Source organism: Ictalurus furcatus, chromosome 1 (genome assembly GCF_023375685.1).
Source record: "Ictalurus furcatus strain D&B chromosome 1, Billie_1.0, whole genome shotgun sequence".
In the NCBI taxonomy this organism is placed as follows: Eukaryota; Metazoa; Chordata; class Actinopteri; order Siluriformes; family Ictaluridae; genus Ictalurus; species Ictalurus furcatus.
Genome location: NC_071255.1, coordinates 33,682,690 through 33,709,465, shown reverse-complemented (window position 1 = coordinate 33,709,465; position 26,776 = coordinate 33,682,690). Strand labels below are relative to the sequence as shown.

General features: G+C 39.2%; 2 protein-coding genes across 4 annotated transcripts in view; both read left to right on the top strand.

Annotated features, from left to right (window-relative positions):
• Positions 1-972: 972 nt before the first annotated feature.
• Positions 973-12,507, top strand: cpb1 (carboxypeptidase B1 (tissue)). Its single transcript, XM_053636690.1, has 11 exons — positions 973-1,120; positions 1,223-1,298; positions 3,523-3,647; positions 4,745-4,844; positions 4,936-5,037; positions 6,679-6,783; positions 7,208-7,318; positions 7,726-7,816; positions 9,390-9,592; positions 10,893-10,977; positions 12,260-12,507. The coding sequence occupies exons 1-11, from the start codon at positions 1,053-1,055 to the stop codon at positions 12,445-12,447; spliced, it is 1,254 nt and encodes a 417-aa protein (XP_053492665.1). The 5' UTR covers positions 973-1,052; the 3' UTR covers positions 12,448-12,507.
• A 4,046-nt stretch (positions 12,508-16,553) lies between these two features.
• The window catches only part of gyg1b (glycogenin 1b), a 22,963-nt gene continuing 12,740 nt past the window's right edge, over positions 16,554-26,776 (top strand). For 2 of the 3 annotated variants that reach the window (XM_053636660.1, XM_053636650.1), the window contains exons 1-2: positions 16,554-16,701; positions 20,531-20,666. In XM_053636660.1, coding sequence (XP_053492635.1) covers positions 16,695-16,701; positions 20,531-20,666 — 143 coding nt within the window. In that variant the 5' untranslated portion in view covers positions 16,554-16,694. Of the gene's footprint in view, positions 16,702-18,642; positions 19,391-20,530; positions 20,667-26,776 lie in introns of those variants that run through there. The other variant, XM_053636669.1, reaches the window with a different exon arrangement.

Here is a 26,776-nt window from a genome sequence, read left to right as displayed (position 1 = left end):
TTGGTTTCATCTGCCCATAGAACCCGATCCCATTTGACGTTCCAGTAGTGTCTGGCACACTGAAGACGCTCGAGTTTGTTTTTGGATGAGAGTAGAGACTTTTTCTCTTGAAACCCTTCGAAACAACTTGTGGTGATGTAGGTGACTTCGGATTGTAGTTTTGGAGACTTTCTGACCCCAAGATGCAACTAACTTCTGCAATTCTCCAGCTGTGATCCTTGGAGATTTTTCGGCCACTCGAACCGTCCTCTTCACACTGCGTTGAGACGATATAGACACACGTCCAATTCCGAGTAATTCATAACATTTCCAGTTGACTGGAACTTCTTAATTATTGCCCTGATGGTGGAAATGGGCGTTTTCAATGCATTTCCACATCCCCTTTTTTGAAGCTCAACAACCTTTTGCTGCACATCACAGCTATATTCCTATATATATATATATATATATATATATATATATATATATATATATATATATATATATATATATATATATATATATTTAATAAAAGATCAAAAGGTTAAACATTAAAGACAATTTTTTACAGCCTTCTTTGCTCATATTTACCAAGGGTGCCAATATTAGTGTAGGGCACTGTACATTAGAAGAGTTTGTTGAGAAAAGTGATAAATGCATCAGTGTACACATTGTAATATTGAGGCAAATAAATAACGTTGATGTTTTATGAAAGTTCTTCTCCTATTCCTCTGCTTCTTATGGACATCATTTTAACAACAATTTTAAAAAAACATAACATCTTCAAATCCTTTTCAAACGAACAGCTTGAAATGTACCTCTACAGTTCTCTCGCTATCAAACACGTGTCCTTGGCTTAAAACCCCCGTCTCTCTATCTGTCTTTTTTAGAGCATCTATAAATATACTCGTTCACATGTTAATCATTGAATGATAACTCTTGTTTCAACTGTACGAGCTCACAGCTTAAAACGACTTGATACATTGGTGAAAAGGTCCTCAGGGATTGGACAGCTCCTGCTGATCCCATCTTATAAAAGCAAGAGATGGAACGCCACTGACAGTCGATCAGGCATGATGAAGGTTCTTCTGTTTTTGGGATTGGTAGCAGTGGCTCTCTGTGAGCCAAACCGCTATGTTGGGTAATCGTTGGGATTTTTTAATACAATTATTTCATTGATTTAAAACAAAGGAAATGAAGGAAAAAAAAACACAATAACATCTCTTTTGCCTTTTTCTTACAGGGATAAAGTTTTCCGTCTTTGGCCTGTGAGCGATACACACGTATCGTTCATCAAGGAGCTTGCCAGCAAAGTGCAGGTATTTATTAGCTTTATTTATTATGACTAACCATTTTGTATGATGAAGAAGCAAATACCATGGTTCTGATCTAGGACCAATGAACATCATTCCATTCATTCCTCATCCAGAAATACGAATCAATAACACTGTATTTTATGGAACACATACTGGGTGGTTAGCACGTTCGCCTCACACCTCCAGGGTTGGGGTTCGATTCCCGCCGCTGTTCTCCCCGTGCTGCGGGGGATTCCTCCGGGTACTCTGGTTTCCTCCTCCAGTCAAAAGACATGATGGTAGGCTGATTGGCATGTCCAAAGTGTCCATAGTAAATACTAGTATATATATAAGGATTACAGTTTTGGATTATAGGCATAGGCGACATCAGTTGCATAATAATAATCAACAGATACTACAGATAATAATAATCAACTTGTGATGTATGTGGTATTGAACACAGATTCACAACAGCATGATGGTTATCAATTTAGAGTTATAGCCCTTGTATAAAAGCATGATATATTGCAATAGACTTCATGTAACCAAAAGTTAACTGTTTCTGTCCTCTGCCCTGTGGGTGTTGTGAAGAGCTGCTTCAACAAAGGAGGCCTGTTCCATTTCACAATCAGGGGTTCCCCCCTCCTTCTCTTCTCTCCATTCTAGTCCATGAGGGTTAACGCAGGGTCATGATGAGCTATCCTTTTGTCCGGCCATTTTGTCCTGGTACTTTGTCTAACTTACCATTAAAAGGTGTGTAGTTAATCCGAAGTGGTGGTGGCACGTACTCCAGTAGGTGAGCCAGAGAAGTAAGGTCAGGGAAGGTCTGTGTCTTATATGGTGTGAAATGATCTCAAAGTCCAGTGATCCTGCACTTGCATCCTGCAGTCCGGGGTATTGGTTTGGTTCTCCAGGGCGTGAATTATGGCTTTAGTGTGACTCCTTCAGCCAGATGCCTTCTTCCAAGGCCATTAGTGTTACTCAACGGTGTTGCTTGTTTATCCACAACCCAGACTAGCTGGTACAAAATCTTGGATTTATGGCTTGGATGGTCCAAGCATGTAGGTTCAGGTCCCCAAGGTGGAATGTGGCTCATTGTCCTTATTTCTCCTGTTTCTTTCCTCACTGCCTGGTTCACCCTGGGTCAGGGATTTATCTAACATTTGCCCTATTGTTGCAAGATAGCTGGGATAAAGCAGGTGCACACAGGCAGTAATGAAGTGACTCCTCAGTGGCTGCTGAGTGAGGATTCAATGAGGTATGGTTTCCTGTGATAATGCTTGTGCACTGAGATACTACAGTAGTATCAGTGTAAGAGCTTATAAAAGCTAAATATGTCACCGATACTACAATATGTGCCCCATATTCTAAAGTGGAGTTTTAGTTATTACTGATTAGAAGCTATAAAAGCACTCATTAAGTCAATCAGTACCTCATATTCAGAAGTCAGGTTCGTTTCATCTTCGTCTTTAAGTGAAAAACAGTCGAACGCCATGAGATCCAAGCCGAGCAATATTGAAAGACACGATTACCTTATCGCTGATGCAAAATAACACGATTCTTTCCATTTAAAGAATTCATAGTGAAATGCTTCTGAATACTAGAATATGTTGTAGTGGAAATGACTCACTTAATTAGTCGGTTCAGAGTGTTTTTCTTCTTTTTCATTTTCATTTATTTATTCATTTTCATATGATACATTTACATGTGATTCATTTACATGTGATTCATTTACATGTGATTCATTTTCATGCGATTTATTTTCATGTGATTCATTTACTGATTTGCTTCTCTTTAAATCCAGTTTTAAACTGTGATATTACAAAGGCCTTTCCAGATTATTACTTACCACACTGTATGAGATAACCCCAGTAAAATTGCCCGAATTCCATAATATAAATAGTTTTTCTTCTTTTTCATAGTATATTTTTGTTCCTTTCTTGAAAAGTTATGTTTAATTACTTTGGACACAAACTGAATTCCATACAAGACATGCTTTCATTCTCTATATATATATATTTACTGCAATTTGACAACAGCCGTGACACATAATTATCGTCACAGTCAAGGCTCTGAAATGATCACGCGGTCAGGAGGTGCGTACTTGCTTATTTAAGTTAGCCCTCAGGTCTAAAACGATAACACTCTCAGGAGGTGTGTCCTTCTTTAGCATGTTTAGCTAGATCTCTTTGGAAGAGACGTGAATGAGAGAGTTATGACAGTGTGGTGTGTGTTATGCCCTCGGCAGGTGGACTTCTGGAGCCCTGACAGCGATGACTTGGTCACAGTTTTCACCGAAGTCGATGTCCATATCCCTGCTTCTCACACTGACATGGTTTCCGTCATGCTGCAACAGAGCGGCATGGACTACCGGTGAGTCTGACTGAGAAAACGACGATCATTACCTATCATCAGAGATAGCCGAAAGGATCTGAAAGTAAACGAGGCAAAAATAGATTACATTTCAATTTAGAAACAAAAACATTCCTCACTGGTAGATTCAGGCTAGTGTTGAAGACTGACAGTACATGCTTCTAGGCCATACTAACTAGACTAACATAGACTATACACTGATAAATTCCGTATTTACAGCGTTACTATCGTTTCTCACAATGCCAAATATAAACAAAACATGTACATGTATATATTTTCCCTTCTTTATCTTTTGGTGACTTTCACAATTGCTTCTTTACATCCAATTGTTTACGTAAAAAAAAATCCCCTTAGTTAAATGTCTATTTTTTAATATTCCTAATAGTTAGTTAGTTATTGTTACACTTATATAGCGCTTTTCATTGTATGGGGGTGTGGGGGGATCTCCTCAACCACCACTAGCGTGTAGCATCCACCTGGATGATGCGAAGGCAGCCATAGTGCTCCAGAACACCACCACACACCAGCTATTAGTGGAGAGGAGAGGAGTGTGATGTAGCCCATTCAGAGATGGAGATTATTAGGGTTCCATGATCGATAAGGACCAATGGGGGAATTTCACCAGGACTTTTACGATAAGTGTGCTGGGATTTTTAATGACCACAGAGAGTCAGGACCTCGGTTTAATGTCTCATCCAAAAGACAGTGCTGTTTTTACAGTATAGTGTCCCCGGCACTATACTGGAGCATTAGGCCCCCCACAGGGTGAGCACCCCCTGCTGGTCTCACTAATACCACTTCCAGCAGCAACCATCCAGGTACTGTCCAGGCTCAAACCTGCTTAGTTTCAGTGGGAAACCAGGTGAGAACTGCAGGGAGATATGTCTCTGGTGATAGTCCATGCACTTATCTGGTCTGTTTAGTATATTACATGTGTGCACACACCATGTCAAATTCCTTGTATATGTAACATACTTGGAGAAATAAAGAGATCTGGATTCTGAAGACAAGCTTTATTAAGAATGCTATGAGCACGTTGTAGAGTGGCGTGTGTGTGTGTGTGTGTGTGTGTGTGTGTGGGTGTGTGTGTGTTGCAGAGTGCTGATTGAGGATGTGCAGACGGCTGTGAGACAACAGTTTGACAACAACATGCATACCAAAGCCCACAGCTATATCAAGTACAACAGCTGGGCAGATGTGTGTATTTTTTCCCTTCACACCTAGCTGATGTTCTCAGTTTGTGTACAGTACAGTGTGTGTTCTAATTGCATACTGGTGTGATGGACAGATCGAGGCCTGGGTCAGCTCCATGACCTCGGGCAACCCTGCACTGATCAGCAAGTCCACGCTTGGGAAATCATACGAAGGCCGTAGCATGCACCTGCTCAAGGTAAGTTCTCGGCTTTCGAAAAGGTGGACATTGAGTTTCACATCAGAATCGGAAATTGGACCTTTTTTAGCGAATAGATGAACAGACCACCGCGTAAATCTGCCAGCATATTGTGAGACAACATTGCAACAACACTCCTTAGATGCACATGACATACAGTATTATGTCATAGCTTCACAAACTGATATACAGAAGGGGTCAGAGGAGATATTTACTCAGCGTTATTTATGATGCAGTTCTACACACATTATAGAATGATTGAAATTAATATTTAAATTATTAGTCTTGTTGTTGTTCTTCAGTTTTTATTAGCCTTCATTCAGCTTGGAGCTCCTCTTAAACCCATGTGTCATGAAATGTGTCCAGAGCAGGGCAAGCGTATGTTTTGCATGCTGTAGAATAAAATATAATAATCTAATAAACAGCACATGGGTTATAGTCCAGGCTGTAGCCTACTGCAAAAGTGCGTGCTATGTCTTTGGTTAATATCCACACTTTGTGAAAGTTCTACGTGAGAATCAACAAACTTAACAAACTTCACAGGATCGTATACATTGGTACTCGACCTGCGTAAAATTAAATGTCTGTGGGTTCAATGCTGTGTATCTCTGGAAGAACCCAGAGTTTGTTAGCAAACATACCTAAACATACAGCATCATGAAGATCATGGAGCTATCAAAACGCCAAAGGTTCTGGGTAATGCCATTAGAGTGGAGGAGCTCCTAAACTTTGAACATCTCACAAAGTTCCATTAAATTCATTGTTGAAACATGGAATGAATTTGAATGAAAAAGCATTTGTCCTATCCTCCAGACATCACGAGTTTGAATCCCAGACATTCAAAGACACAACCATCCGTGACCTGGAGTCTAGGGATCAAACTCGGCCGTGCTGTCTGAGCGGGAGGGACGAAATACTCAGTCTCCCTTGTCAGTCAGAGTGTCACTCGCCAATCGTGGGCGAAACGATGCAGTTGGCTGGCTTCTGGTGTCTCAGAGGAAGCACATTAGACTCGTTCTTCAACTGTGTGCTGGGGAGAGAATTGGCTAATATGAAACAAATATATGGTTAAAAAAAAAGTTCAATGGGGTGAATACTTATGCAACTACATCTTTTGCATCTTTAACATTTTTATTTGTTAATAATTATGCAAATGATCAATATTTCATATATTATCAATACCACCCACATTAATATTACTGTAGGGGCTATTTTGTGTAAGGTGCTGTATACAAACCCTACATGAAGCTGATGTTAAGATAAAAAAGTATTTTTTTTCACTCTCGCACGCTCATATTTAGGTTCACGTTTACAGTTTATCCAAGAAATACATTTTACATATAATTTAATGATGTTTAAGAATGCATTTCTTAAAATGGTCAGTCCAGCCATACATAGTGATAATGAGACATTATTGGTCACGTATACATTCCAGCACAGTGAAATCCTTTTCTTCGCATACCCCAGCATCTTAGGAAGTTGGGGTCAGAGCGCATGGTCAGATGTGATACAGCGCCCCCTGGAGCATAGAGGGTTAAGGACCTTGTTCAAGGGCCCAACAATGTTGGAACCCCCAACCTTCTGACCTCCTTAACCACTTTAACGTTGGCTAAAAATCTGAACTGACTTTTTTTCTCACAGATCGGAAAGAGCAATGGCTCCACCAAGCCTGCCATCTTCATGGACTGTGGAATCCACGCCCGTGAGTGGATCAGCCCCGCTTTCTGCCAGTGGTTCGTCCAGGAGGTGAAGCCAAACTCACTCACAGATCTTCAGAGCCTAATATTTATCAAGGGGTGCTCAGTAAGACATAAAGCGTTCCAGATGGAACATGCCGTGATCGGAAAATAATCCTCGATGGAGTGGTGTGATGCATCTCAATGCGAAGCGCACTTACCGTGAGACGTTGATTATTCGCTAATAGCAGCACATTCTGTCGTGTTTTATCGCTGTTATACTACAACAATTCGCAATTTATAACTACGCATCGTACGCCCGCTTGTGCACACTTGTAACAAACACTTCGGGTTTCTTTCACCTCCTTACGCATTACAGTAACACCCTCACTCCATTCCAAGCATGCTTTTTAATCACAGTACTCGTGGGAATGTTGTTTTCTTACATTATCTAAGTAAGTCATCTGTGACACTGTCATTTTCTTTGCGGTTAGGCCGTGACCAGCTACGGAAACGACCCTCAGATGACCAGCCTGCTGAACACCATGGATATCTTCGTGCTGCCTGTGTTTAACGTGGACGGTTACGAGCACACGTGGAAGAGCGTACGTGTCTTACTCCTCCACTAGGGTTCAAAATTCAGAACAATACCAATAAATGAAACTATGCTTCATCAATGAGCAACCTTTTTGAAATGTTTTATCGCCAACAGTCCCCGGTCCATTGTAATTTCTGTACTTTTTTCTGTTAAAAAAAAAAAATCAAAAAAGGAACCATATGACTAGAGCTATTATCTATTAGTGGTTCAAATGAACACCGTGTTGCATACGTGCTCCAATAATTTGTTTAAGATTGATATAATTATTTGTCAGGACTACTTTACAACTAAAACGTGTCTCAGTTTTTTGAATGGAGCGCGCTTGTCTATTTCTTTGTGTTAACTGATGACCTGGAAACTTTTTAATGTGAGGTTAAGAAATAAAATGCGGTATTGCGATATTGTTTCCTGCAGGACAGGATGTGGAGGAAGACTCGCTCTCGCAAGACTGGATCCAGCTGCATCGGCGCCGATCCCAACAGGAACTTCAACGCTGGCTGGTGCAGTGAGTACAGCTCCGATATACAGTACTGTGCAAAAGTTTTAGCCACCCTATTTTTCTTTTTTTTCTTTTTTTTAGTATAAGCTTTGTTTTAGATTTTTATTTCATGACTTCTACGTTATGGAGTCAGTACAAAAACATTTTAGATTCCCAAACATTAGTTTTCCAGCACAGAGAAATGTGTGCGTGTCAGTAAAGAAAGCAGCGTATTTCGTAAGAGACACTTTTCTTACAAAACAACACGATGAAGGCTGCTGGGTTTCGCTGCAGAAATAAGAAGCGAGTGCGACAGTCAAAGTCTCCAGAAGAACCGTGTCTGGTTCTGCGAAGATGCTCAATAACACTTACAGCTCACTTCATTATAAAACTGCACTCATTCTACCTGAGTCTACTTTTTTTTTTAAGTAAAGGGTCGTCACACCAAATATTGCCTTTGCTTCATGTATTACTGCTTATTACTGCAGTTTACATTCATATATTTTTTAAATGTAGCAACATTTAATTTCTATATTTTTGAAGGAATCTTTGCTCTACAGCATTTCTTTTGCACAGCACTGTACAAGTAAACATTTTCCTTATATTTAATCATGTTGGTAAACATCATCATCCTTACTATTGTACTTCACTAGTAAAAAATAAAACCCATTTTATTTCTGTTTTTTTTTTAATTATTATTCTTGAGGATTTATTGAGCCTATTTATATCATTAGATATTTTCATACTGTAGGCTACATATATTTATTAGATAAATCAGATAAATAGATATTTGTAAAAAACAATTTTACTAAGAATTATAATGAACAAAGCATTATTGTTGATGCTGCTGTGTATTGAATTATAGATTATCCTTACTTTTATTCATTTTGCATCAATTAAATATACTTCTATTTGTTTATTTATTTTATTTGCACATTTATTCGCTGTCGTTTTTATTCATTTAATTATCTTTTTTTTTTTTTTGTCTTAAATTGTAAACTAAATTTGACACCGAGGTAATAATAGATTTTATTTTTAAATATTTAATTACTAATTATAATAAACAAATTATTAATGTTGTTGCTGTTGTATAGTAAATGAAAGATTATGCTTACTTTTTTTTTTTATTATTTTCACTATTGTACTTCATGGAAGATGTTTTTATTTATCTAATTTTTCTTTTGTTACTCTTTGGGGTTTGTTCATTTGTTTGGTATTTATTTGTTTATTTGCTCATTTGTTTCTCGTTGTTTTTACTCATTTATTTGTGCAATTTGAGATTAAGTTTTAAATTAACTCTGAAAATTAGGGAATAATAGAACATTTCATTTATTTCATTTATTATTATTATTATCATTATAATAATAATAATAATAATAATACTTATTATTATTATTATTATTATTATTATTATTATTATTATATTATTGTTCTTTTACATTAAAGCTGACTTTTAAAACATATTAAAATAAATTATGTATGTAGAGGTAATGTTATTACCAGTAAGAGGAAGATGCAAAGGAGGAACAGCTTGGAGTAATATGATATTGTTTCTCTCTCTCTCTCTTACACACACACACACACACACACACACACACAGCATTGGGAGCCTCCAGCAACCCCTGCAGTGACACTTACTGTGGATCTTCTGTCGAGTCGGAGATCGAGGTGAAGAACGTGGCAAACTTCATCCGCAATAAGAAGTCCATCATTAAGGCTTACCTCACCATCCACTCGTACTCTCAGCTCCTCCTGTTCCCGTACTCCTACAAATACGATAAGGCCAAAGACGATGCTGAGCTGGTAGTGCTCCTCACACACACACACACACACACACACACACAATAATGAAATTTTGACCTGAAATCTTTCAGTCATGTGCAAACTCACCTGTGCTCCTGAAAATAGACGTATTCAGCGAGGCAGCTCAGTGGTGCAGCAGAAAGTGTTGATGCCTCGATGAAATGTTTTGACTTTTACACCCTGGTGTAGAGACGAGGCTGACTCCAGCTGTCCTGACTACTTACAGCACACATAATAACTTCAGTCAGTTCACACAGGTTTACAGGTTAGAATACAGGTGTCAAATATACCACACATGAAAAAAAAAAAAAAAAGTCTCTGTTATTCCACTAGGGGGCAAAATAGAGCAATAATTTCAGGGTGACAAAATGTGCTAATGATGTTCCCTCCCAATAATTTGTGCGTTCCCTCTCAATAGTTTTCAGTTTCCTAGCAATAGCTTTGCATTTCATATCAACAGTTTTGCGTTTAATTATAAGAATTTTTGCGTTCCCTTACGATTGTTTTCCGTCCCCTCGCGTTTACATTTACGGCATTTGGCAGACGTCCTTATCCAGAGCGACCTTTTTTTTTTATTTATATTTCCACATTTATACAACTGAGCATTTGAGGGTTAAGGGCCTTGCTCAAGGGCCCAACAGTGGCAGTTTGGTGGTGCTGAGATTTGAACTCTGATCAGAAGTCCAACGTCTTAGCCACTACAAATTGATGGAGTTTTGCGTCACCACCACCTCAAAATACTCATGCGTTCCCTTGCAATATTTCCAGGTTCGCTCACAATTCTTCCTGTAGTCCCTCCCTGCATTACACTGCCATGGTGCGCCCGCAGCACTGTCCTGTACCACCACTGATGCACTTACTGAATTTCATTTTCAGGCAGGATTAAAATAAGTATTGTCGTTGCTTAGTAACTAGGACATTTGCGAATAAACACTAAAGCACATGCTGAAACGTTGCTTTTCGAATTATTTGTGAATAGTTTTGGCAAACTCTATTGATTTTTCCCCCGGATTAAGTCCGAATCCTCATTAAGTCCATTTCAGTTCCAGGTTGGAACACAAAGTGCAGAAGAATTTACATTTGTATTTATTAAATATACATACTGTATGCATTTTTTTAGGTTATAGGTATAATATTAAGAAGTATGAATTATTTATCTCTGTTAAATAATCATTTAAATGTAGACATTATTGGAATATTACATTTTAATTTGTGTTATTTATTATTTGTGGAATTGCTCTTGTAATGAAATGCTCTCTCTCCCTCTCTCTCTGTGTGTGTGTGTATGTGTGTGTGTTAGATGAGTGTGGCAGTGGCCGCATCAGAGGCTTTGCGCAGTCTGTATGGCACTAAATACACCAGCGGTCCTGGAGCAACCACTATCTGTAAGTACCTCACACACACACACACACACACAAACACACACACACACACACTCTTCTCCATCCCTCCATAATATATAAGAAGTGCGTAATCATGAGTTTCTTCTTGTGTGCATGTTTAGGGGCATAGAAAACAAATCCACCTTCATTACCGGAGTGTTTTTTTTTTTTTTTATTTAGATTTTATTTATTGTTTCTATTTTCCATAAAGGAGTATCCAGTTCCACCCGAAGCTTATTTCCAGTGGACGTCTGAGTGCCAAATATGTTAAAAGAACCCATCGTTACAGATTATATTAGCTGCAGACGTGTGTGTTTCCATGCATGGGGATCATTAAGCCTTAAACTGGTGGTTTATTAGTTACTGTGCATCTTAAAGGATATTATACAACACATATTGTGAATGATTCCGTATCTACAGTGACACAGAAATGTCGTGTGGATGTACAAGAGTGTAGATTATAAATCTGGACACACGGGTGGGTCCTCAGAGATTAAAGGGCTAGACGAAAAGGAATATTTCAGGTACATCCTGTCCTGTTCTTACTGGATATTCAGTTACACTCTTTTAACCTCATTTAATACCATTTTCTCAGTTTGTTCTTTCCTGTCTTTCTTTCTTTTTATGCAAAACTCCACTAAACCTGTGTTTAAGAGGAGTTTTCGAGGTTAATCAATCATCTCGTGCTAAATTAGACCTTCTCAGAGCGGATCTTGTTTTTTGTGTTTTCCAGCCCAGATGGAAATGAGCGCTTCCTGACCACGACTTGTTCGTGATATTCTGACATTAGTCACCTCATTTAGTTATGAAAATGGTTCAATTATGTCATCGCTATTCTTTTCACACCACAATGACTGCCTGATAAACAAACAAATTCGGGAAATGATAGCAAAGTGTGCTTTTTCAACAAAAAAAAAAAAACCATGGCACCCCCTGGTGGTCTGGTGTCCCTGAGTGAGCACTTATACCACTTCTAACACGAAACAACCCTGATCTCTAACATATAGAATACAAAACGCTGTCCGTCCTCAAGCAATCTGATTCTTCTAAGTGTTTGGTAAATGTTATCTTATTCGTTCTGCATGATTAGACGGCACATAAGCGGACAATCCATTTCCCATCATGCCTTGCTGGCAGTGAATCATGCGAATAGTGAGTCCTGTTCGAGATAATCATTCAAATCTGAGCCACTCTTGACTCTTACTGTTAATACTCTGTGTGTGTGTGTGTGTGTGTGTGTGTGTGTGTGTGTGTGTGTGTGTGTGTGTGCTTCTCTTCTCTGTAGACCCTGCTGCTGGAGGTTCTGATGATTGGGCGTATGATCTGGGTGTGAAATACTCGTTCACGTTCGAGCTCCGCGACACCGGCCGCTACGGCTTCCTGCTGCCCGAGTCTCAGATCAAGCCCACGTGTGAGGAGACCATGCTGGCCGTCAAGTCCATCGCCGCGCACGTGCTGAACAACCTGTACTGAGAGAAAAATGTGCAAGAAGTGCATGCATGAGAATAATTACAATAAAAATCGAAAGAGTAACATTGCATTTCTTGACTTTTTACATGTTTTACTTGGTCCTTCCCATTTGTACTGAGAAGATCTGATCAGGAAGGTCTAACAAACGAGAAATATATGTGTGGACATAATATATGTAGATCATTACAATATATAAATGAGTCATTTGGTCGTGATTTAAATTAGAGCGGCTTAAAAAGCTTATTTCTTCTTCCACTTTCAAGTGTTTCTTCAGATACAACATTTCACTTTTATTATTATTATCATTATTATTATTATTAATTCTTTATCATCAGACGTCACTTGTGTTGCAGGTTTGTGATTATACTGTAATACAGTCCATACAGGATTTCGGTACTCCTGTAGATTTTCCCTACAGGAGTTCTTTGTGATTCTTGCAGCCAAAAATGCTCGATTTTTTTCAAAATTTGTGATATTTTGCAGCGTTTTTGTGCTTTTTTTTTTGGCAGAAAACTACTCAAATTGGCGAAATCGCAACTGATACAAAATAGTTCTGCGCGCTCTTTCACTGCGATGTTTGTCGGTAAACGAGACCTTTTAGCTGTACTCCTGCTCGACGCACGCGAATCGGAGAGCGCTTTGACCGAACGCGCGTTGTGAGGATGTCACACGATGACGTCACAAATCTGCTGAAAATCTGCAGTCATTTTTTTTAAAAAAAAACTTCGAGCTCCTCCGAATATTGTGTCGTTTGCTTGATTTTCCGTTCATTTCTCCTGACGTAAAATATCCCGGAGGGACCGATTATACAAGGGTGTTCAGCAGTGTTTGTGCTTCTGTCAGTAAGAAGTAGAAAAAGAAAAATGATGTCACTGATGAGAAAATAATTATTTATTTATTTATTTATTTTTTGTCAAATAGAGGACACGGGTGTTTACGCATTTCATACCTGCTCTCCAGTCATATTCATTTGCACACTGTTTCTGAAGCGACTTCCACTTTTTTAAGCAGAAAATAATTAACGTTTAAAGGAATAATTGCTTATCCTGTGTTAAATTAGATCAGAGGGGGGAAAAAACAACAACTAGGACTAGTATATAGACTACCGGTCAAAAGTTTAGACACCCTCATTCTTTATTTTATTTTTTTCCCCCCCCCCACATTAATTTAATAATAACGTCATCAAAACCTCTGGAATAACACAAATGGAACTCTGGGAATTATGTTGTGATAATTACGTAGGAAAATCCCAAATAAATCGAAATAATTTAATATTTTAGCATCTTCAAAGTAGACGCCCTTTTCGCCGAGAATTTCCAGAAATGTATTCTTGGCGTTTTCTCACCCGGTTTCTTGAGGAATTTCCCTGAGATGCTTTTTAAACAGGATTAAAGGAGTTCACACCGACGCCGGACTCTCATCGGCTGAATTATTTCCGAATATTTCGCTCCGAGTCGTCCGTTTAAAATAAAAATTTTTTTGTAAATAGAATGTTAGTTTTCTAATGAAAGAGATGAATACATCGGCACGATTATATTTTTTTTTTATCTACGGCACCGATTTCACACGTTTAATCACACACCTTCAGGTCAAAAGCTTTTTAAGATCGTGAGAAACATTTCAGTCAAGTGTCCACAAACTACTGACCGGCAGTGTTCAGTGGGGGGAATAAGAATTGAACGCGTCAACATTTTTTTTCAGTAAATATATTTCCAATGAGGTTATTCACATGAAAATTTCACCAGACTTTGGGAAATAATCATTTCTCGACAAAACATTTTGTTTGAAATGCTGTAAGTAAAATGATCTGCTAATAAAATAGGACAATTTCACAATGTTGAACTTAGAAAATATCTAGAAATAGATTAATGATCCTAGATTTGTTTCCAGCATAACAAGTAATCCGATCTAGTGATCCAATTAAGTTCATAACCAAAGACTGGAGTGAAAAGTAGTCAGGAAATAGCAGCATTTCTGTGTGAACGTCTGTCTTTGGGCTGAACAGTATGTTTGTGTGTGTGTGTGTGTGTGTGTGTGTGTGTGTGTGCTCTGTGCTCTGTGGGACTGCTGCAGGCTACGTGACAGTAGCATCGTACACACTCCACACACACACACACTTCTCCTTATAACAGTGTGTCTGTTAAAGATGCCTGGTAAGACAGCTGTCAGGCAGCAGGAAGTGTTCTGGAGCAACACACTGTGAAATACACAAACATCAGCAGGATAGAAAGAGACAGAATCAGCAGACTGTTGTATAACGGTCCACTGTAATGTGAGTCAATGCCTTCTCTGAACAATTCGACTTGTAATACAGCAAACTGGCCACAAGGTGGAGCCAAAACATAGCTCGCCTCTGAAACTAATCTTTAAAAGAACCAAGAGTTTTCAATAATATAAAAAATACCCGTATGTTTACAGCTGAATTTATAATAACTAGGAATAAAAATACAACTCCTGACAGATAATCAGGTGAGGTTTTCAGGCTCACACGGGTTAAAAATGTATTTTATAATGTGTAACAGTGAAACAGGTGAATGTGTGAAAACACGAGTTCAATCAATTCTGTGCAAATTCCTGTATATATTATTATGTATTTATTTGATTGTTTGTTTGTTTGTTTTTATCTGAGTAATTGATTCGTATACAAATTATTTTGTCATTTTAAATGTTGTGATTTACAGTACATAGTGTTTTATTTTATAGAATATTAAAAATATAATTTACTACTACTACTACTACTACTACTAATAATAATAATAATAAAAAGTAGAAGAGGAAAAAGGCATTATGTATACATTATACAGGTATAATTTTATTAGATTGTGTTTATAATATTATTTTAATTAAAACTATATAAAATCATACAAGTACAATCGCAAAAGTAAATGTGTTATAATAATAAATTATTATAATAAAAATAAATAATAATAATATGGAGGAAGAAGAAAAATAATTAAAACATGTGATTATTATTATTAATGTTGTTGTTAAATTGTATTTATAATACTTACCTTAATTAATTACCAAAACATTGTGAGAGCTGTGAAGGAAACCCCCAAAACAAGAGTCAGTGACATCACCAACAACCACCACAGGGCAGGGGTGAAGGTATCACAATCCACTGTTCGAAAAAGTCTTCGAGAGCAGAAATATTGAGGCCATAACACAAGATGCAAACCACTCATCATCAGTAAGAATCAGAAAGCCAGACCGGAATTCACAAAGAAATACAGAGATGATCCACAAAAGTTCAATAGCCAAGATGAACCTCTACCAAAGTGATGGAAAGGCCAAAGTGTGGAGAAAGAAAGGATCTGCTCATGATCTAAAACATACAAGCTCATCTGTGAAACATGGTGGAGGTAGCGTCGTGGCTTGGGCTTGCATGGCTGCTTCTGGAACATTCTCACTAATCTTTATTGAACTCAGAAGTTTACAGGAACTTTTGTCTGATAATTTACAGAGAAGTGCATCCGAATCAATCAGGAGGAACTCCATCATGCAGCAAGACAACGATCCAAAACACACTGCAGACTCAATAAAGGACTTCAACAAGGGGGAAAAGTGGAAGGTTTTAGACTGGACAAGTCAATCACCGGACCTTAACCCGACTGATCAGCATTTCACCTCCTGAAGAGGAGACTGAAGGGATAAACAAACAACAACTGAAAGAATAAAAGCTGAAATCCTAAACTCTGGCTTCATTCCCAGCTTTTGATCTTAAACCCAAATGTCTTTGGTGTACAGCACAAATGATCTAGCCTTGCAGTTCCAATAGTTTCAGAGAGGACTGTATATTTAAATTCAAATAAAACATTGTGTTACTAACTGTCCCCAAACACAGTGGAGTGTGTAATGATACCCCCCCCCCTCTGCCCCACATGATGCTAATTGGTAGTCATATGCCTCCATTACTTGTTAGCTGCATTAGCCTTGTGCACGGTGCATGTCCGAACCTGATGCTACATCTGAGCAGAACGCGACACTTCGTGCTGGAAAAGTGTAAAAACGTGTAAGTTTGGTCCATAAACAACCGAATACACAGAAAGAGAGTAGGCGTGCGCGAGAGGAAGGAGCCGGGCCGGTCACGTGACAGCAGGAGGGGTTGTATCAGGGCACGCGCGTGCGGGTGTATAAATGCGCTTGTGCGGGCGTAGTGTCTTCTCCTGTGTGGCGTGTGTACATGTGAGCGCGTGCTGAGGGTCAGAGCTCGGCGGCAGTGTGGCTTTAATAAGCGAGGAGGAAGAGACATGGCAGGTAGGTGCAGGAGAGGAAGTGTGCAGCAGCGACACATTGTAGCAGCAATGCCTCTTCCGGTTACTTCTGCACTGTCGGTAGACTGGAAACCACACTTTAAGTGCATGCTCATGCTGGGAGTTCTCTCTCTCTCTCGTTTGCAGTCAGAAGTGATCCTTAGTGCCATGGGTTTGTTGTTATTTCGGTGTTTTCCGGTGAGCTGGGCCTGCTGTACACACCGAAACGGAAACTGTTTATCCTGCACCTGGTTGTGTCCCAAACTGCACACTAGTGCACTTAAATAGTACTTGGAGCTATATGTTTGTATGTATAATTTAAGGCATGTTTGTATGAGTGTTAGATCCGGAAGTGACGTTTTGCGGGTAGTACGTGTTATTTTGCACGTAGCGTTTACGCCAAGTTTTAAAGGTGTAACTGTCGATTTTTGTTTTCTTAATAATGACACGGATAAGCTGGAAAACATCAAGAACGTCTTTAAAGACATTTAGTTTGAGCTGAGCTCGGGGGGGGGGGGGGGAAGTGTTACGTGGCTGTGAGAAAACCCGTTTGGAAAAGTGTCTTCCGGTCCGGAATGCATGTTTGTGTTTACTGACTGTCCTGTCAGTCATTTATATTGTGTTATTTATTTATTGTATATGGTATGTCCTTTTTCAGAATTTCAGCATTGCTGTAAGAGCTTTTATGTTCAGTCAATTTTCCCTGAATAAACAACGCAAATAATTTCATCTACACTCCCTCACAGGACTTGTCTAACATGCTAATGCTGCTTATTATGAAGGGGGGGTGGCACTTTCTCAGAAGTCATTATGTCCCAAGGTTTTCTCAACTTCATATCCAACGAATGTTGTTAAGTAAGGAATAAAACATGATGTGCCGCTATAGGAAACTAATCCACGACGGCGTAGCACCTTCCCAAGTGTGCTCCTCTTATACCAGGGTCTGTATATGTATACTCTCTTCTGATTGGCTGGAAGGTGTACTCCAACTGTATAATGCACAGGTAGTTCCAGTCAGTTTAATCACTGTTCTGAATTAACACGCTGCCTATAAACCACTGTAACCATAGTAACGTAGTTGCCATTGCACTCAGCTTCATTATTAGTAGAGCTGTAGTGCAGAGGCAGGTAATTCTCGTGCTCTGGTTTCAAACTTCACACCGAAAACTCCTTCCATAAATGATAGATAAATGTCTCCTCAAAGGAAACTTCACCATATTGATGACTTTTCTGCGGTAAATAATACGTTTTAATCGGTTTACAACTAGACGATGTAGATCTGCCACAGAAATCCCTGTGAATGAGTCGTTGCTATAGAAACAATAATGTATTAAAACAAGCATGTCGAATAAACCTGTGATTTTTGTCTTTCAGCCTGAACTACTTTCAGAGCAGTGGTTGTAGAAAATTTCAGACCTTCCCAGAACAATTATTTTACGATGTACAGTTTTTGAATGTGGATGAAACTCGTACCCTGTACATCCCTATCTTAAGTGAACAGTGTTTAAAATCCTCAACAACACTCTTGGTCCACTCGTCCACATGCTACCATCTCCATGTCACTGCTGTCCTCAGACTGATGGATCATTTCAGTAATATCCTCAGTGTTGTATGTTGATGCGTAGTGTATGTATCTGGTCAGTGGGTCTGATAATATGCTCAGTGACTATAGATACAAAGCTACTTGATGAACTTGAGTGTGTTTGTGTGGTGAAAATAACATGTCTCACGTCAGTCTGCTGCAAATCATTAGCTGTATCTTGTAAAATGTGTAAACTAGTATCCCCATAATCTGCAGACTTTTTTTTAACATATATGATATAAAAAATGTGTGTATGTGTTTTGGTTGTGTGTGTGGCTCCCCCCCCCCCCCAACCCCCAACCCCTCTTTGCAGTATGTATTATTTTGGGACGTTACATTACTTTTTACTTGGCTGACGCTTTGGTACTTTTTCCTCCCCTGGTCATTGCACACATGTGCAAGGTTCTGACTGTGAAGGTAATCTGATTTTAGAAGATTCCTAACTAATCCGTTGATCTGTTCTTCAGTTGAGTGGATTATTAAGTGGATTACAGCACAGCATTTATAATCTGAGTGAGATCACTTCACTCTAAAGATTTGTGTATAGATTAAACTTTTTGTACTTGGTCTATAAATCAGATTAGGCACCTGAAGTCTCACATAATTTAATATGGAGGTTGGCTTTTTTTTTTTCTGTAGTAGGGGAAAACTTTACTGTCCCAGACTGGTGTTAAAACCCTTACGGTAGATCAATTTTGCACAGTTATACTCCAGTTTGTGATCTCTCTGCTTAGTCACACTGCAGATGAGGATCCGGTGTAACTGGCACACTATAGCAGTGAATTCAAACCATGCTTTCTTTTTTGGAGTTTTTACTCTGCGCTAAACTCACACTGGTCTATTGTAGTGAAAGTCACTTCTATGGTCGCCTAGACGACACACAACACACCATGGCAACGCTGAGAGAGTTTAGAGCCTTCTGGAGTTAACACAGCTCCTGCCTTGGGTTGTGGAGTCCTGGTGACATTTTGACAGTAACGTAGAACACAATGGGTTTTTCTTGTTTTTATACCACAGCGCTATTGACTTCTGGATTCCAATTGGTCAGAGGGCATTGATTGATTTTCTATAACCGTACCTCTGACTGTTCCGGCTGCAAAGCAACTCGCAGGTTAATATTAATGTTAGCATTTCCATGGCAGTGGATGATTCACAGGGGCTTATAATTTGGGTGCTCTACATAATCTGACTAATAACAAATGGATTAGAAACTTGACTCTTATTTATGGAAGGAGTCTCCAGTGTCGGTGCTTTGTAACAGTCAGGGGTAAAGCTGTATCTTTAAGTCTTCAGTTTGCCTCTTTGTTCCTTGAACACTTCCACCACTGCACGTAATCAGTTTCAACCAGGATAAAGCCTCTGACCACGTCATCCCGAATACTATTTGCTCACATTCCTACGACTGCCTGAATACCATATATGGAGTTGTTCCTCTCTTACACTGATGCTTCCTGTCTTCTTCAAAAATGCTGTTCTTCCTAGCCAATCCATAGTTAACCCATTGTCTGTGTGTCAGGCATGATGGATAATACTCTGCCTTTCTTTGACTAAATCTGAGATCTTGCCATTTGGATTGTTGGTGTCATTTAGCAGCTCTCCTACGGCCTTGGTGTGGGAAGTGTGTGGTGGCACGGGGGCACAGGCTGTGCATCTTCGCTTTCTCTCTTCAGAATCATAACCCGAAGATCACAAATCCTAACAATGTATATATGATGAGTGGACTGTATATACTGGTAAATGAGTATAGATGGACAATGGGTATATAATAATGAACGTTGAGCTTTGTGGCTTCTCAGAAACATGACAAGCTGCAGGGTTTGTCTTATTAACTATAACTGTACTGGAGTGTTGAAGTTTATTCTGAGCTCCCTGTGTATCTAGTACTCGGTAAACTCTCAACCATACATATGGCTTCTTCCCCCATACATGGTCTAATATTGTTTTAGCAATAACACTTAAATTTTAAGAGTACTACCTTTTTTATATTCAACTTTCTCTCCTACAGCTGTTACTTGTAGCTTTGTGTTAGATACAAGTGAGCCTTGTTTAATTCTCAGCATGTGGTGTTGATGTTGCGTACGGAAAACTGGCACGTTTCAGACGTATTTGGGCTGCCTTTAGTCATGGAAAACGTTTGCACCATTAATTTTTAGAGCAGGCTGCAACATTCAGTTAACCAAAATGAGACCTTACAAAAAGTCTTATGTTCTAAAAGTTTTGTGTTGGAATAAATTCATCTCTCTCTTTGCAGACCAGGCATTCGTCACCTTGGCCACAAACGATAAATATGCGAAAGGAGCAATGGTGCTGGGGAAGTCCCTGAGGAACCATAAGACCTCCAAGAAGCTGGTGGTGCTCATCGGACCCCACGTGTCAGAACCGTCCAGGTACGCATCAATAAAGCTGGGAATTATGAGAAGCTGGAACATGGATGTCACACCTCCCAAATATTTGTGAAAGGCAGAATAATGCGGTCAGTTAATCGATGGTTATTCTCACTTTAAAATCCCTGTGATGTGCCTTGAAATGTGCAACATTTGACGTAATTTCCACTGTAACAGGAAGTCAGGGTGGGACCTATCGAGTGGCTCCTCCCTCTTTGTAAATAGCCAATAGTGTTTACCTAACCTCACAGCCCAGGCTAAGCCGAACTCGACAGTTGGTGCAATTGGTTTTTATACTGTTGTGAGTGGGACACTTCAGATTCTAGAGTGCATTTAATTGGACAGAAAATCCGTTAAGAAGCTAGCAGAATGATGTCATCAAAATTTGTTGATCTGTATTGGCGGTCGAGAGAAACTACATTCTGAATGCATATGTCTTCTAAATTCGAATGTAGTCATTGTTTTGGCTCACACTAGCTTATAGAGAACTTTAAGGCTAACATTCATGCTAAAAGCCACAAAATGTCCATTTTGATTTCATGGGGACTTATTTACAGTATTTACAAATGTATGCCAAAATACCCAATAGAAATGAGGTCAAATTGGCTGGCTAATTAACTTAAAGCGAAAAAAGAAAAACTCTGTATTCTCCCTCAGAATCTGAAAAGAAATTGTTTTTGTCCCCTAAATATTTCCCACAGTTGATCACTTGTGTAAAATACAACGTATCGTTCACTACGAAATGGCTAGCGATTCAAACCATACTTCAAGAGACCAAAAGTACAGGTGTTGACTCGACGTGAAGAGTGCTGGTTTGGTCAGGTTACTTCCTGTCATGTCTCCAGAGCTGCTTTAAAATCTTTATATGCACAGTGGCCTGTTGACCAATGCTGCATCACATACAGTACAGTTGTGAAAGGACACGGAAAACCCAACCATATAACCACAAACGTGTGTAAGACTGTTATATAATTCATGGTGGTTGCTTGAGACCGTTCACGAAGCAATGATCTAATTATTCCTGAGGCAGAACAGGCTTTGTGGAAACCTGGTTTAGTAACACAATTATGGGGGGGGGGACGTGGGTATCGATCGTCATATTATAGACGTCCTCCAACTGTACAGCTACGACCCACTTTTTGGGGTTGATTGATGGTGCAAATTCTGCTACCTACATTTCCTAGGAATGTTTTCCTAATGTTGTAGCAGAAACATTTTTATTTATTTAAGATTAAATACAACTGACCTGTTCCAGATGCGTTAACTGCATGTGTAGACTTGTTTTAAGCAAGTGTAACTTCAGGTGTTTGGTTCCTGTGTGTGTACATGCCAGTGTGTTATGTATATGGCATTAACACAATGTTGCACTGGGGTGTAGAAATACCCATACAGCATTGAGGCAGTGTTGGGTCCAATAGGAGACCTTAACATAACATTGCGTATAATTGGGTGTCGGTTGCGAATTTCAGTGTTTCTAGACCGAATGTGTAAGCTAGTATTGAGCAACTGGCAGGAAACTGCATGTAATCGAGTACGATTATCAAGGTGTGACTTTTGTAAGCTACTGTGCTGGAATGTTTCACTTTGCATATCACTCATCTTGCATCTTTTGGCCCGTATTTGGGATTGTCTGCTTAGTAGTAGTTATAATTTCTGAGCTAAAGCCTTTACATGAAATATTAGGTTTTGGGCCTCCTTAATCCAGTGAGTCCCGGTGCTGAAGCTGACTCTGAAATCAACTAGGTTATCATATATTCTGCCCCAGATGGTTTAGGTTCTGAAAAATGTTAACTAAAATTGATTCATTTTGGAGAAACTTGAATCATGATTTTTATGTTAAGTTTAATAAAAAAATAAATAGTAGCCCTAAAGCTCCTCAACCTGCAAAAGCTTGAGGCCTGTCCATGTCTAGTCTGTCAATAAGGACAAGTCTTGAATCTGTCCTGTAATTTTGCACTTAATGGTGATGACTGACAGCCTTTTTTTTTTTTTTTTTTTTTTTTTTTTTTTTTTTTAAAAAAGTAAAGTCTGGATCATGGGTTTGATGTTAAATGTGGGTTTGCTCAGTAATTTAGTCACTTTACCTGTAAGAGAGGCAATGCAGTACCCCATTGAGATCTCTGCATACAGGATAATGCAGTTATAGGATCTTCTGGTTCCTTTTTCTAGTTTTGTTTTTGTAACCCTGTTTTATCCCAATTTGGTCACTTGGCAATTCCCACCCTCTAGCTAGTTCTCCCCATCATACAACCGCTAGAAACCAGGGTGAAGACTAACACGCTTCTGCCGTGCCATGTGAAGCCAGCCAACCACATTTAATCATCCTGCCTCACAGGGCAGTGTAACTCACTCGAGCACGATCCGTACATCCGTTCCACGTACATGAGCTCACCGATGCCCACACGGTTGGCTAGTGTCGTACTGTTTGACAGGGGTGAGAGTAATGCCTTCCTACCCACCCAGAGAGCATGGACTGTTTTTTTTCTTTATTGTACTCCTGGCCACAGTTGGCTGTGGCATCGCTGGGATTTAAACTCATGATCTCTCAGTAACTGGGTGTGTGAGGAAGTGCATTTCATGCTCGTTTTGTAACTTGAGCCAGTGTGTGTGCCGTTTCGGTGCTGTTCAACACTCCCTCATCTTCCCCTCACAACCCAGAGGTGTGGCTTTTAAAACTGACACACGCTTGCCCTTGGTAGTACACACATGATGTTCGTTTCACACTCAATTATTCTTTCCTTTGTGATTCGCACTTGCTCTGAAATAATTCGGGTCAGTGTTCCTGTCACAATTGCTAAAGACACGGTACTCGCTAGTTACTCGGTACTAACTCTAACTAGCAAAGTAAACAAATGTACATCGAGTCTAAACAAACGGAGTGGTTTTGAGCATAAAGCCCAGTTTGAAAGTAGAAAATCTAATGGTATGTTTTAAAATGAAATTTTATTGCTCAAACAGCTTTTTTTTTTTAATGAATATGCACCGGGTTGCAATGATTTAATGGTAAGTTATGCTCTTAAAGTCCATGCCTCCCTTGACTCGTTCCCTCGCCCCTGTAAGTGGGTATCTATCCAAATTCACTTGAGCTAGTAGAGTTATAAAACCACTCTTGAGAGGTCTACTTGCCTTTGGCGTCAGGGAGTCCCTCAAGGGAGGGTGTGATTAAAAAGAGCGTTGACACCGGGCCAACATTAGTGCATGTGAGAGCCAGTTCTGGTGAGTGTCCAGTGTCGCCTTTTAGTCTGCAGTGGTACTCTGTCCTGAGAGCCGGTTCTGCTACAATGCTGAGTCAGGATTTTGTTCTGTTTCAGCTTTTAGTGCACTCTGATAATTGGCAGCTTTTATCACCTGTGTTGATGTTTGTGTTTGTTTTTTTAAATAAAGTTTTCTGCTTTTTATGTTGCTGAGCTGATTCCTGTGTAACTTTCATAATCTGTTTCCTCTCGGTTCTCTTGGTGAATTATGGTTTACCGCTGTTGGGTTTGACAGGAACAAAGAAGGCTGTTGCAATGTGGGGTTTGCCGATGTTAACACATCTACCTTTTATCCAACTTGGCTTTGTTTCACACGACTAATCTGTATTTAATGACTTAATCCGCATTTAACTGCAGCTAAACTAGAATATTCATCTGGATGTCTGTAAACTGATCATCTTAAGCTTTGAGAACATGATCTGAGGATTACTGAGCATTCATTAGTGTGATTTTGCATAGTGGATTTACTTAACATGGCTGGCTCGTTTAATTTTTCTATCAATAAGCTAGAGATGACTTGAAGGGAATTCTTGAGGACAAGAACTAGCATTTATTAATATTTGGGAAGGTGGGAATGTTCAAGTGTAGTGTAGGAAACGTTCTTTAGAATCCCTGGCTAAACCTCGGATTCTTCACTAATGCACTGCGGGAACAACGCTTTGGTTAAATACAGTAGCTGTTGTGTAGGCTTCTCGTCAGTCCCTCCGGGATTTTGCGATCACCAGAAATTAACGCAAAATTTACCGCAGATTTGGAACAAGACGCATCTTGTGACGTCATCACGACGCTCACTCGGCCGAAGCCCTCCTCGATTCACGTGCGTCAAACGCAAATACAGCTAAAAGGTCTCATTTGCCAACGTTCACCATCACGAAAGACAACTCGAGTACAAAGCACCAACACGCACAAATAACAAGGCCACTGCGAAATCGAGCATTTTTGGCCGCAACAATCTCAGAACTCTGAAATCCTGCATGGACTGTCCTAGTTTCTTACGCAAGTACTTTTTTGACGAGCTGTTTGGCTCGATCATGTGACTTAAAGGATTAAAAAAAAAAACCGATGTATGGCTGGGGTGGAAAATTTGGTCTATCAATAGACATATATATATTTTTTTTTTCTCAATTTATTTGCATATTGAGGTTATGCTTCAGTGCTGTATTTAAGCATTATTGGACTCGCAGTTAAAGTGTGGTTGAACTGACAACTGGCACCGCTGTGGTTAGCTGTGACACTCAGGCTATGGCGTCATGCCTACACCTTCACAGCTGTGCTAATATTCAGCATTACCGCACAATTACAAGTTCAGTATTGCTCAGCTCTATAAACAAGAAATTAATATCCTGTAAGCGACACTTTGGACACGATTTAGCCAAACGCTTTGGCTTATTTTTGCACCGCTAGCGAAAATGGATCCTGAAGGTGCTGTGCTCTCTTTACTCCCCATTGGCTGGCTGGCTCACATGTGACTTGACCGTTCCCGTTTTTAAAGGTGCTTCTGGTAAAGTTGCTGTCCCTTTTGTCCTTTTCACCTTCATCTGATGAGCTTAGATTATTTTATAAAGTGATCGTCATGAATTATTATTATTATTATTATTATTATTATTTTTTATTTATTTTTTTTTTTTTTGCTATGTCCACTGAATTTGCATTCCAAAATTCGCAATTCGAGTTTGTTTTTTTTTTGTGGTAAACTACTTGAATTGTGTGATTGTTTTTCGCACTGATTTCACAATGAATGTTCGACACGTGAATCAAAGAGGGCTTTGCCTGAATGTGTGTTGTGATGTCACATGACTCATCTTGGCCCAAATCTGCTGTATTTGATAAATTGCATGCTCTTCAGAATATTGTGGTATTTGCTCTTTATTTATTTATTTATTAATTTAAAAAAAAAAAAAAAAAGTTGTCTTTTTGCTGACTTGCTTTACAACTGCAAAAACGTTTGAATGGAGGAACTAAGTGGGTTGTGTAGGTTTTTTTTTTTTTTTTTTTTTTTTTTTTTTTTTTTTTTTTTTTCTCTCCAATGTTTGAAATATTTACTGTTTTCCTGTGTTTTTGTAAGAAGTTGTAAGTCTAACTGTTGGAGTATCCTAACTTCACCCTTCAGCACAGGTGTCAGTAAAAGGGAACAAGGTGTAGCGCTTTCCAAGCTAGAAGAATAAACCCAAATGTTTCTGTGATTTGATCTGGGCTATGATCCTTTCAGTATTAAGGTCAAGAGAAATGGGACTGTTTTTAGTATTGATGTATTGCATTTCTTTGTATATTGTAGGTATGAGCTGTAATTCTTATTTTATTGCATCGACTTACTGTTTCTCGGTAGCTGAATTTCTTCTTGGTATCCTGCCTTTCTTTTTGTTTACTAAATGTGTTTTTTATTTATGGGGAAAATATCTATGGGTGTGGAAAGGACCTTGAGGATGAGCGGATTGTGAGCTAGAGTGCTGGAATGAACAACAGAAGGTTGGCTCTACCGGTTTGGTTGGCAGTTTGGGCCGAGACACCAAGTTAATGCCAAAAATTACACACCTGTGTAGTGTGAATAGGTAGAACTTTCCCTGCAAAGATATTACATATGTATTCTGAATCTAAATGGCTTTTTCTGCAGGGTCCAGATTTTAGAAGTTTATAACATTTGGAAGTTAAGTCTAGAGCATACCCTTTATAACTTATTAAAAAATAATAACTCGTGTGACCAGCACCGAAAGTCCCCATGAAATCACAATGGATGTTTTTAAAGCTGCTTGGACAAATCTCTTGGTGCTGTAGACACACAAGCCAGCATGTATCTGCTGATTATCATTGTTCGTTATTTCCAGGAAAACTGTGATAGTTTTGATCCTTCTTGTACTTGTC

Bases quoted from the DNA above. Each gene is read 5' to 3' on its own strand.
- cpb1 (XM_053636690.1), top strand. From the start codon at position 1,053: ATGATGAAGGTTCTTCTGTTTTTGGGATTGGTAGCAGTGGCTCTCTGT. The intron at 1,121-1,222 runs GTAATCGTTGGG...TTTTTCTTACAG, and splicing joins GAGCCAAACCGCTATGTTGG to GGATAAAGTTTTCCGTCTTT. The intron at 7,817-9,389 runs GTGAGTACAGCT...ACACACACACAG, and splicing joins CTTCAACGCTGGCTGGTGCA to CATTGGGAGCCTCCAGCAAC.